At 45.2% G+C, this 13,443-nt stretch overlaps 1 protein-coding gene across 6 annotated transcripts in view; it reads left to right on the top strand.

The window, feature by feature from the left end:
• LOC106609746 (oxysterol binding protein-like 8) overlaps positions 1 to 13,443 on the top strand; it is a 245,883-nt gene that overhangs the window by 124,070 nt on the left and 108,370 nt on the right. The window contains exon 1 of one of the 6 annotated variants that reach the window (XM_045700100.2): positions 7,237 to 7,603. The exons of 4 other annotated variants lie outside the window; for them this stretch is intronic. In XM_045700100.2, coding sequence (XP_045556056.1) covers positions 7,453 to 7,603 — 151 coding nt within the window. In that variant the 5' untranslated portion in view covers positions 7,237 to 7,452. Of the gene's footprint in view, positions 1 to 7,236; positions 7,604 to 13,443 lie in introns of those variants that run through there. One more of the 6 variants, XM_045700101.2, reaches the window with a different exon arrangement.

Below are 13,443 nucleotides of genomic sequence, written 5' to 3'. Positions count from 1 at the left end.
ATACTGTAAGGGAAGGATACAGTAAGGTACATCATAGACTACTATATCCTGTAAGGGAAGGATACAGTAAGGTATATAGCATGGATCTATATTCCCCAGCTCAGCATTGACTATTATATACTGTAAGGGAAGGATACAGTAGGGTACATCAGACTACTATATACTGTAGAAGGATACAGTAACGTATATAGCATGGATCTATATTCCCCAGCTCAGCATAGACTACTATATACTGTAAGGGAAGGATACAGTAAGGTACATCATAGACTACTATATACTGTAAGGAGAGGATACAGTAAGGTACATCATAGACTACTATATCCTGTAGAAGGATACAGTAAGGTATATCATAGACTACTATATATTGTAGAAGGATATAGTAGGGTACATCATAGACTACTATATACTGTAGAAGGATACAGTAAGGTATATCATAGACCACTATATACTGCGGTTGCGGGCGGTACAGTTGCCGTACCAGGCGGTGAAACAGCCCAACAGGATGCTCTCGATGGTGCATCTGTAAAGGTTTATGAGGTCTCTTTGCGTATAAGACGTCTTGATGATGAATACACCAATAATGATTGGCATTGTCTGTCTTTTGGGTACTTCACTGGGTCTGGCATTCACTGGAGTGGCTTTATCTCAGTGTGGCTCTCTGTACAGAGACCCCCCAGACCCTCTAGGAATACTAACACCAGTGTTGTGTTACTGGTCATCTCGGATCCCAGACCCAAATCTTACGTGTTCTAGCCTACTACTCGATGTATAGTCTGTCATGAGAGACTATGTTGTTCCTAGGGCCGGGACGATACCAGTATCGCAATATTTTGCTAACATGAAACAGACCTGCTGTATGTAACATATTGTGTCCTATAGCTTGGAAAATAAATGTGATTCTAGATGACAACATAATGGTGTTTGTTTCCAACAGTAGGGCTGTTTTCCTAAAGAAGTTAAATCCTCTCTGTGTTTTGTTTCCTTGCCACGATACTCAGGAATATAGTGATACTGGTATGATCCCGACCCTGATACACTCCAGGGCTGCGGCCCTAATGGAACCCTATTAGAACCCTACCTATATAGTGTACTACTTTTGACCAGGGCACATGGGGCTCTGGTCAAACGTAGTGCACTTTTCTAGGGAATGGGGTGCCATTTGGGATGCTGTCTAGATGATGCAGGTATTGGAACAGAGCACTTTAACCCTAATTGCTCCATGGTCGCCGGCAGTAATGGCTGATCCCTGTCCGTGACCCTACTCTCCAAGGATGTCTCAGGGGGAATGGGTTATGCAAAAAATACATTTCTTTTTCACACTACACAGGTTGCACACTTGTACATGTGTGAAACAGGAAAAATATAAGCACCCTCTATTTGACCTTTGACTTTGCTGCATAGTGACTACATCAAGTGAACTGGGCCGTAGAGGTTGTATTCAGAGAGGCTTGTGGTGACAGGATTCATAGTCTAGAGAGGGACCAAAGTTGTGGGGACTAAGGTTGCTTTGAGAGAAAGAGCCGTAAGCCCCTTTGTTCAACTTGCCATGGTTCATTCCAGGAACATATCTGAATAGATTTGACGAAATGCCACTTACCCTCAGTTTGGCTTTTAAATGTTCCCATTCAGAAAGGGAAAATGTCACTATTTCTGCTCTGAAATCAGTGGTTATTTAGTCTGACTGTTATGCTGGTGAGTCTGAGTGCTACAGATGTAGGCTCTTAATTTGATAACTTTTGTTGCAGGAAATGCAAACTTGTAGTGTATTCGAGGGTTAAAATGGCTTCTAATGCTTCTAAATTCCACTTATGTTTCAACCCCCACAAAAAATGTCCATTAATTATAATCCAGATAATAATTCACATTATTACATTACTGTTGCTGCAGGATTATGTTCTTGCTGTAGCAAACTGGCTCAAATTAAGATCATACATCTGTAGTTAAAAGCACTGAAATTAAATGGATGTTAATCGATGACAGCACTGTTGACCTATGAGGAGATTAAAAGCCTGTTGTAAAGTACTTGAGGATATTGTGTCTACGCATCTCAAAATTAGTATTAATGAATAGCATACCAGTTTATAGTGTGCTCATACGGCCATATGCCTACACATTGACCTTTACCATAAATATCTACAGTGTTGATTCTTTCTTCTTCAGTGGTATATCTACCTGCACATTTTGCAGGCTGTAGCTAGAGTTTCTTTGGCTGTGTACCAGGATTAACTCATCGCTGCTCTTTCTGTTGGCCTGGGGCTGGGTAGGGGGGATCATCAAGCACCCAAAGAGCTATGCATGCCTGCTGCTAATATCTCCCTTCTCCGGAAGCTGTGGCAGATGAGCCTGCCCCACTACCCAGCTTTACTTGATTAAAGGGTTAGGTCACTGAAAACCTGCAAAACGCATCATCACAGTTTATGCTCTGTACTGAAAGTGCCTTAACTTGACTGCTGACATGAAACATTTCCCGGGGTTGTATTTACAGTGGACTAATGAACAAAATACAAAAATACCGTTTTTTGAGTGAACTATCCTTTTAAGAAAGAAAAACATACTGTTATTAACCCTTCCCCATTTCCCCCACCTAAACCTGTTCTCTATGGATACGTTTTTGGCTAGCTGTCATTACATTACAGTAATTAGCGAACAATACCAATACCAGGTCAAGACTTCAATCAACATTTGTTGACATTAGTTAATGTAGCCTGAATGTAAACATAGCAGTGCACTCTACCCAGGAAATGCCAACCATTGAACCCCTATTTACTCAGGATTGCATTGCCCATCCAACGTGACACAGTATTGAGCTAATATGACCATATATATGGTCATTGGTGCCGAGATGGTTCGTGTTGAGTTCTTTGAGGTAAGTACCAGAACGTATCCATTGTTGCCACAACATTTCCTATTAAATACTAGAAACTATCCATTGTTGCCACACTGTTTCCTATTAAATACCAGGTAAGTACCAGTGGAAACATCACCTACTGTAAAATAAAGTGCTCCCTGTTGGTGCTCTACTTCCTGATATGCAGATTCCATGTGGTGTACTGTAATGGAGAACCATTGTTTCTTTCATCTTAATCCTGCATGCAGGGGCTAGTGTTACACACAGGGAGATGTGATAGCTAGCCGTCTGTGTAAAAATACAGTGGAGACTGTGGTCCGGTCACAGTCTAGGGTAAAGTTGCTCTAGATGCTGATCTTGGGTCAGTTTTGCCTTTTTCCCCACTATCTGACTATGGTTGGGGGAGGGGGAAGGAAACTTCGCTCCAGAGCGACTAGTGTGGTCAGTCGCTAAAATGCTAATCTGTTCGAGGCACATTAGCTGACGACTGTCCAGTCACTTAATGCAGATGTTTCTGTATACATGCATCATGTATTATGTGTTGGCCTGGACTATCTTTATCTCCTGATATGTTGACCCAGGCTATTGACCTGGACTATCTTTATCTCCTGATACGTTGACCCAGGCTATTGACCTGGACTATCTTTATCTCCTGATATGTTGACCCAGGCTATTGACCTGGACTATCTTTATCTTCTGATATGTTGACCCAGGCTATTGACCTGGACTATCTTTATCTTCTGATATGTTGACCCAGGCTATTGACCTGGACTATCTTTATCTCCTGATACGTTGACCCAGGCTATTGACCTGGACTATCTTTATCTCCTGATACGTTGACCCAGGCTATTGACCTGGACTATCTTTATCTCCTGATATGTTGACCCAGGCTATTGACCTGGACTATCTTTATCTCCTGATATGTTGACCCAGGCTATTGACCTGGACTATCTTTATCTCCTGATACGTTGACCCAGGCTATTGACCTGGACTATCTTTATCTCCTGATACGTTGACCCAGGCTATTGACCTGGACTATCTTTATCTTCTGATATGTTGACCCAGGCTATTGACCTGGACTATCTTTATCTCCTGATACGTTGACCCAGGCTATTGACCTGGACTATCTTTATCTTCTGATATGTTGACCCAGGCTATTGACCTGGAGTATCTTTATCTTCTGATATGTTGACCCAGGCTATTGACCTGGACTATCTTTATCTTCTGATATGTTGACCCAGGCTATTGACCTGGACTATCTTTATCTCCTGATACGTTGACCCAGGCTATTGACCTGGACTATCTTTATCTCCTGATACGTTGACCCAGGCTATTGACCTGGACTATCTTTATCTCCTGATATGTTGACCCAGGCTATTGACCTGGACTATCTTTATCTTCTGATATGTTGACCCAGGCTATTGACCTGGACTATCTTTATCTCCTGATATGTTGACCCAGGCTATTGACCTGGACTATCTTTATCTGCTGATATGTTGACCCAGGCCAATAGTGTGGATATGGTGGACACATGCAGAATGCCTGGGGACTTTGTTTGGCTGACCCAATATTTGTCTGCAAACACTGACCTAATGTGGGTACTCCCTAAATACCCTCACGCACTATTTCCTGACATGACAGCGACATGCCTGATGCTTCCGGGTCCACTTCTGGCCTTCTGATGCTTAGACTACTACTTTTACCCTAATGGAGGTTGGAGACCGAACCTAACCCAGGGTATTAAGCAAAACACCTCAACTGTTTGTCACATTTTTGGCCCAACATCTTTGTGAAGTTTCTTTACTCTGTTGTTTGATTCGTTTCTTAAAAATGGCATTTATTAATTTGCACCAGCTGAACTTTCCTTTGAGGGAGCAGGGTTAATTAGGCCTAGGATTTTGAATTATACATACTCCAGAACGTCTTAATTACCTGTGTTAATTAGCCTGTTTGCTCAGTGATCTGTGTTTGTGTCCCAAATGGCTCCCTATTCCCTGTAAAGTGCACTACTGTTGATCTGGGCCTATAGGAGTCTGGTCAGAAGTAGTGCACTATGTCAGAAATAAGGTAACATTTGGGGACACACATTTTTCCTTCCAAATGTCGCCGAGCAACGCTGTGACATCACCGCTCGCTCACAGAACTCGGGAGCTGTTATCAACGCGGTTGTTCGCCTCGTCTCTAAACAGACAGGGATGGAATGATGCCTTCCATTCTGAAAATATAGATAACACGCCTTAATTGGCCAGAGGGCACTGAAGGGCCGCAGCTGTTGACAGAACAAACAAGGAAACATTAGGAGGGAAGGGTCAGTTGAATGGGATGGGAGGATGCCAGGAATCTTGCTCTGGAGATTCTATGTCGACGATAAGGACCAGGTGGGGCATATTGGTTTTCACAGAGATAACCATTGGTGCTCTTTGAGACTCTTTTCTCAATGCACCTACTTCTCTTGTACCCTTTTGTTCTGGACCTGCAACAAACCTTTCTTATGGACAAAATGTTCTTACAGCGTTGTCAGGGTGACTGGGGCAGCTCAATCTTCTTAACCTGTTCCTGGTGCCAGTCGCGGTGCCAGTCTTCTCCTAGCTGAGCGTCTGAACTGTCCCCTTGAGATTGCAGTCCCAGAGATCAATATCTAGAGCGGGGGAAATTTTGATCAACTGTCCCATAGCCATTTCTGTTGTGTGACCTTGGTCTGTTATCCATTAGTTCTCTCCAAATGCTACTCATGTCATGCTGGTTGCTAGTGGACTGACCAATAGCAAGCCACAAATTGTGAACTACAGGTCAGAAAATGGCTTTTTGATCCTTCAACATACAATGTTTTTGACAGGTAGAATGGGCTGTGGTCCTGAAATATAAACGGCCTTGATTGCAGTGCACGGAGCTACAGATGAGAAAAATAGGGAAGTAAATAAAAGCCACTTATGGCTCAGGATTTTACAGTAACAGGCTTGGTATTCTACCTGAGGGGCTCAGTAACAGGCTTGGTATTCTACCTGTGGGGCTCAGTAACAGGCTTGGTATTCTACCTGAGGGGCTCAGTAACAGGCTTGGTATTCTACCTGAGGGGCTCAGTAACAGGCTTGGTATTCTACCTGAGGGGCTCAGTAACAGGCTTGGTATTCTACCTGAGGGGCTCAGTAACAGGCTTGGTGTTCGACCTGTGGGGCTCAGTAACAGGCTTGGTATTCTACCTGTGGGGCTCAGTAACAGGCTTGGTGTTCTACCTGAGGGGCTCAGTAACAGGCTTGGTGTTCGACCTGTGGGGCTCAGTAACAGGCTTGGTGTTCTACCTGAGGGGCTCAGTAACAGGCTTGGTGTTCTACCTGAGGGGCTCAGTAACAGGCTTGGTGTTCTACCTGAGGGGCTCAGTAACAGGCTTGGTGTTCTACCTGAGGGGCTCAGTAACAGGCTTGGTGTTCTACCTGAGGGGCTCAGTAACAGGCTTGGTGTTCTAGGGGCTCAAAGGAATTGATTGGCCAGACAAGCATTGGGGAAGTCAACTGGCCAGTTTGGTCTTTGCGTCTGTGGAATACGATAGGGCATGCAGAGAGTTTGTCCAAGAGAGACTTCATTCCGTCCTCACAGGCAGGGTCAATAGAGACTGGCTGTATTACATTAGTGTGTGTGTGTGTGTGTGTTAGTGTCTAGTGTGTGTGTTTAGTATGTGGTAGCAGGTGTCTGAGTGCTGTAGCTGGAGTGGCCAATCAGACGTGCAGGATTATGACACACACTCACACACTGTGAGAAAGACAGTGAGCAGGAAGAGAGGGGTGATATTAATCTGAGCTGTGTTGTTCAAGGAGAAGGGAAAGAGATTTAGGAGAGATACCGTGAGAGGAGATACCGCGACAGAGCAGCAGGTAGCCTAGCGGGTAAGAGCTTTGGGCCAGTAACCGAAAGGTTGCTGGTTCGAATCCACGAGCCGACCAGGTGAAAAAATGTGCCCTTGAGCAAGACACTTAGCCTTAATTGCTTCTGTAGGTTTGCTGTGGATAAGAGCGTCTGCTAAATTATTACAATGTAAATGTAAAAATGAGGAGATGCCACACAGAGAAATACACAGTGTACAGAGAGGAGAAAATGAAAGACTTACAAAAAACAAGAGGGAAAGAGAGGACAGGAGGAGGGAGGAGGGAGACAGGAGGAGGGAGACTGGTTGGCAGTGAGAAAAGTAGAGCTATTCATTGAAAGAAGGAAAGAGAAAGAGGGGTAGCAGGCTGTTGCATGGAGTAGGCTAGATAATATGCAACTCTTCTGTACACTGCTGGTGCATGGAGTAGCAGGGGTAGGGACTCTGCTGATTCGTCAGCGTAGTACTCAGAGCTTCCTCCCCTTGCACTCACTCTCTCACACACGCACAGAGAGCGGGAGAAAGAGAGGGTGGGAACAAGAGAGAGGGAGGGAGAAAGCGATAAATTTTGCTGCACTGCTTTGAGTGCCTTGAGACTGAGTTGCTGTGCTTGCTGTGTCCTGTGTGTGTGCCTGGCTGCGGGCGATCAGATCTGAGCATTTCGCGGTCAGCGGCTTCGCCCTGCTTGGCCCCCGCTGATCCCCAGCAGGCCCTCCTCAGGCCCCCCCGGGCTCTCGCCGGCCCCATGATGAAGGAGGAGGGAGCGCTGTGCCGTCGCCGCTTCTCAACGTGCGGCACGACCAGCTCGCCGCGGCCCCCACACCCCGACGGACGCAAGCTCATCCGCAACGCTTCTTTCGGGGGCTACAACGAGCTGTCGCCCCTCTCGCTGCCAGGTGGGTGTGGTAGTTGAGGCGGTGTTGGACCCCTCACCCTTCCCCTCCAGTCTGATGAGGAGCCTGCCCTGCCGCGGGCTCTTCTACACCCAGCTAGTTGTAGGCTAGCTGTTGCTTTGAGTAGTACCCTCTGTGCTGTAGCCAAGTGACCTGTGTGCTTGTTCCCTATAGAGTCGTAACCACTAGATACTGGTTGTGGACGGTGACTGTGCTGTTATTTGAAGGTCTATTGTGTTCTAGATGGACACAGTAGAAATATTGGAACTACAGGTCCACTGTTGCTGTAGTGGTGTCCCTGTAGCAGAGTTACCTGTGTGCTTGTTCCCTGTAGAGGCAGAGTCGTAACCCCTAGATACTGGTTGTGGACTGTGACTGTTATTTCAGACACTAATGTGCAGGAGGTTATTGTTCTCAGTATACTGTCACAGTACTGGAGCAATTCTCTTGCTGTTCCTTTTTGCGTTGCCTGATGCAGATTCTGATGTTGAACCTGTCGTATCTATTTCTCCTTAGAGTTTTGAATTCTTATATTAGAATATACTTTTAATACATCTTTTTCCTTGTATAGAAATGTACTCGGTCATATACAAACGTATTATATCGTACTCGGTAGCCCGAGTAACTGTGCGCTGCTTTGGAGTGGCCGTCCACCTGAGCGTGAGATCAGCAGAACTTTCACAGAACGTCAAGTGAGGTGAATTAGACCTAAAGCTTCTGTAGTGAGTGTCATGTTTTTAACCTGTCAGCCTGTCAGCCTCCCAGCCACAGAGCCGACACAGCCTCCATTCATCTCTGTTGAAGACTGTCTAAGAAGCTCTCATCCTGCCAGGAGAGCCGCAGGCTTTTCACAAAGATTGCCGATTCACCGGAGACGGCTGGTACAGGCTGGTTGTATTCTCTCTTTCTCTTCAGCCAAATGTAATCTCAATAAAAATAGGTACGTGATACTATTTCCTTATTATCAACCACATTACATTTCAGAATCAGGTTTATCAGGTTGTATACAGCTTAATCTATCAAAAGTATATCTGCCATTTTGGAGACGATCTCCACACAGTTTCATCGGTGCTCCAGCTTCTCTGCCAATAGATCATTGTGACTGTATGGCTGGGGCCTGTTGGCTGGGCTCTGGTCCCCCCCTCTTTCAGGGTTACCTGGGGCTAGCTTCTCCACAGGAGGTGCCAGTGAGGGGCCAATGACTCAGCAGATTAACCTGGGCGGCAGCCTATTAATAGACCAATCACGTGCACCAAAAAGACAGACAGGAAATATCGGTGTCCTAATAGCTCCTAGCCCACGACCACTCGTTTGAAATATTATCCACCCCAAAGATTAAGTGGCTTTGTCTGGCCAGCAACAGTGGCAGCGTAGCCGAGGAGGATCCGGTCCATGCCGACTGCCAATGAACACTCCCCTGTTTGTGTTGTTGTTGTTGCTAGCCGTTGTTTGCAGGCTGAACATTAATTGGTTTTGGAGGTCATGAATGGAGAAAGGGTGGAATTGCGGTGCTCTGCTAGCTCTGTTGACAACGGAATGGCAGTACGGATTTATTTTTAATGAACCTTTATTTAAGCTGGGAGTCATGCTGAGACCACGGTCTCTTTCGCAGATGAGCCCTGCAGCAGATGAGCCCTGCAGCAGATGAGCCCTGCAGCAGATGAGCCCTGCAGCAGATGAGCCCTGTAATTTGGATCACTCCTGGGTCAGAGTAACCATTGCAGCACGTCATCACAGGGGTGCATCCCAAATGGCACCCTATTCCCTATTAATTGGTCAAAAGTAGTGCACTATATTGTGAATAGGGTGCCATTTGGGACCATTGCCAGTCTCGCGATGTGATGACACTGTATCGCTTGCTTCCTTAAAGGGGTAATCTGCAGTTCAAACACTAACAAAGAGGACACCCCACCACTGTTTTGGTTAGAATGCTGAGGGATGGGGCTGGTGAAATGGAACCACTCTCAAATTCATAGACAGAGCTATGGATTCAAGGACTGACCATCCATGAGATCAAAATGATAGTTTTAACCTTGTCTTCTGGCTATACATCAGAAATGATAGTTTTAACCTTGTCTTCTGGCTATACATCAGAACCCAAAAGCTTATATTTGTGGTTCTGATGGGGTAAGAGAGTTGAACTATGCTCATGAGGCATTTGTACATTTATATCCTTCAACAATCAATGGACACACATTCTCATTCAAGGGTTTTTCTTTACTTTTACATTTTTCTACATTGTATAATAATAGTGAAGACATCAAAACTATTAAGTAACACATGTAATAACCATACAAGTGTTAAACAAATCAAAATATATTTTATTTTTGAGATTATTCAAAGTAGCCACCCTTTGCCTTGATGACAGCTTTGCACACTCTTGGTGTCTTCACTATTATTCCACAATGTAGAAAATAAATGAGTAGGTGTGTCCAAACTTTTGACTGGTACTGTATATCATTCATTCAAAAGTCAAAAAGTGGGTGTAGTGATTGCCCGTTTATTGTCCGTTTTGTAAAGGAAATGTGTATTTTCCTGTGTATATGTGTATATTCCTGTGGACGTGGTACAATGACCTCTGATGTTCTGTAGTAAATGGTGCAACAGGTTTTAGGAGTAATACCGGTCTCTTTAAAAACTCCAGAGATGCACCATGCTATCCCACTGTAGCACTGCACCATGCTATCATGCTGTAGCACTGCACCATGCTATCCCACTGTAGCACTGCACCATGCACTGCACCATGCTATCATGCTGTAGCACTGCACCATGCTATCCCACTGTAGCACTGCACCATGCACTGCACCATGCTATCCCACTGTAGCACTGCGCCATGCTATCCCACTGTAGCACTGCGCCATGCTATCCCACTGTAGCACTGCGCTATGCTATCCCACTGTAGCACTGTGCCATGCTATCCCACTGTAGCACTGCGCCATGCTATCCCACTGTAGCACTGCGCCATGCTATCCCACTGTAGCACTGTGCCATGCTATCCCACTGTAGCACTGCGCCATGCTATCCCGCTGTAGCACTGCGCCATGCTATCCCGCTGTAGCACTGCGCCATGCTATCCCGCTGTAGCACTGCGCCATGCTATCCCGCTGTAGCACTGCGCCATGCTATCCCACTGTAGCACTGCACCATGCTATCATGCTGTAGCACTGCACCATGCTATCCCACTGTAGCACTGCACCATGCACTGCACCATGCTATCCCACTGTAGCACTGCGCCATGCTATCCCACTGTAGCGCTGCGCCATGCTATCCCACTGTAGCGCTGCGCCATGCTATCCCACTGTAGCACTGCGCCATGCTATCCCGCTGTAGCACTGCGCCATGCTATCCCGCAGTAGCACTGCGCCATGCTATCCCGCTGTAGCACTGCGCCATGCTATCCCGCTGTAGCACTGCGCCATGCTATCCCGCTGTAGCACTGCGCCATGCTATCCCGCTGTAGCACTGCGCCATGCTATCCCGCTGTAGCACTGCGCCATGCTATCCCACTGTAGCACTGCGCCATGCTATCCCACTGTAGCACTGCACCATGCTATCCCGCTGGGCAAAATTAAGAACATGATAATTTTTTCTGTTTGTAATCTGGTTTTCTGATTGAGAATGTCTAATGATGTCATGCAGATTATAGCCAACTGGTCTCTGTTACAACCAGAGAAAGATGTCATATTTAGTTTATCTGGTCAGATTACAACCAGATAGAGATGTCTTTTTCTGGTTGCTAAATAGACTGTTTACCAAAAGATGTCTTAATGACATCATTGCAACCACTTTGGCACACAGCTCCGTGCTGCTCCTTCCTGCTTCATCCTACTCTATCCTGCTCCGTGCTGCTCCATCAGACCCAGAGTTAAAATGGTGATGGTGATCTTGTTGCCATGGCAAATGTAAAGCAAACAGCATACCTGCCTGCACACTGATTTATGCCCCCAAAACTCAAAATTGAGGCTTTATCCTAGTGCGTATAGCAGGTAATGTTTTCACCCTTCCCCAATTTTCGTCAGGCCAGCTGTTGCTAGGAAACCTTTCTGTTCTTCCCGAGAACATGGCGACAGTGTCAGTGTTCGTCAAAGCTCCCTGGTTTATGCTCCCTAAGTATAAGGCCTTATCAACCACTGGTTTATGCTCCCTAAGCATAAGGCCTTATCAACCACTGGTTTATGCTCCCTAAGCATAAGGCCTTATCAACCACTGGTTTATGCTCCCTAAGCATAAGGCCTTATCAACCACTGGTTTATGCTCCCTAAGTATAAGGCCTAATAAACCACTGGTTTATGCTCCCTTTGCAATCACTTGGGCTTGTCTCTCTCCCCAGTTTTATTTCTAGTCAGATTAACTTTTCATTACCAAATTCATTGTGAAATAATGAATTTTAGCCTATTCAATGGCGATTTTAGCATGTCAATCTTGGTGGGGCAAACTGCCAGCAAAGCCTTTACACAGCACAACACAACAATAAACAATACATTAATTGCACTACAACGGTGACAAACAGTGCCCACAATCTGTTAGGGCCTACATAAAGCTGTCCCAACAGCAGTCCCATCATTTTACCACTACTACACCTGGCTATCAGCGGAGCCTTGTCTGGCAGCCAAACAGTTCATTCAGCCCCATTTACTGCCTTTAAAAAAAACATAATTTAGCCTACTAACTAGCCTTTTATAGGACTAATATAATGTAGCTTACTGACTAGCCTTTTATTGGACTAATATAATGTAGCTTACTGACTAGCCTTTTATAGGACTAATATCTAGACTACTGACTAGCCTTTTATAGGACTAACATCATGTAGCCTACTGACTAGCCTTTTATAGGACTAACATCATGTAGCTTACTGACTAGCCTTTTATAGGACTAATATAATGTAGCCTACTGACTAGCCTTTTATAGGACTAACATCATGTAGCCTACTGACTAGCCTTTTATAGGACTAACATCATATAGCCTACTGACTAGCCTTTTATAGGAGTAAAATAGAAATGTTGTCCCACTTCTACTCTGTTATAAAGCAATATTACCCAGTCCTTTAGTGTTTTTATTTTTTTATTTAACCTTTATTTAACCAGGTAGGCTAGTTGAGAACAAGTTCTCATTTGCAACTGCAACCTGGCCAAGATAAAGCAAGCAATTCGACACATACAACAACACAGAGTTAAACATGGAATAAACAAACATGCAGTCAATAATACAGTAGAACAAAATAAAACAAAAAGTCTATATACAGGGAGTGCAAATGAGGTAAGATAAGGGAGATAAGGCAATAAATAGGCCATGGTGGCGAAGTAATTACAATATAGCAATTAAACACTGGAATGGTAGATGTGAAGAAGATGAATGTGCAAGTAGAGATACTGGGGTGCAAAGGAGCAAGATAAATAAATACAGTATGGGGATGAGGTAGGTAGATAGCTGGGCTGTTTACAGATGGGCTATGTACAGGTGCAGTGATCTGTGAGCTGCTCTGACAGCTGGTGCTTAAAGCTAGTGAGGGAGATATGAGTCTCCAGCTTCAGTAATTTTTGCAGTTCGTTCCAGTCACTGGCAGCAGAGAACTGGAAGGAAAGGCGACCAAAGGAGGAATTGGCTTTGGGGGTGACCAGTGAGATATACCTGCTGGAGCGCGTGCTACGAGTGGGTGGTGCTATGGTGACCAGTGAGCTGAAATAAGGCGGGGCTTTACCTAGCAGAGACTTGTAGATAACCTGGAGCCAGTGGGTTTGGCGACAAGTATGAAGCGAGGGCCAACCAACGAGAGCGTACAGGTCGCAGTGGTGGGTAGTATATGGGGCTTTGGTGACAAAACGGATGTCACTGTGATAGACTGC

This window comes from Salmo salar, chromosome 17, assembly GCF_965601325.2.
Source record: "Salmo salar chromosome 17, fSalSal1, whole genome shotgun sequence".
NCBI classification, from domain to species: Eukaryota; Metazoa; Chordata; class Actinopteri; order Salmoniformes; family Salmonidae; genus Salmo; species Salmo salar.
The sequence above is the reverse complement of the archived record's forward strand: the minus strand, read 5'-3'. Positions and strand labels throughout refer to the sequence as shown.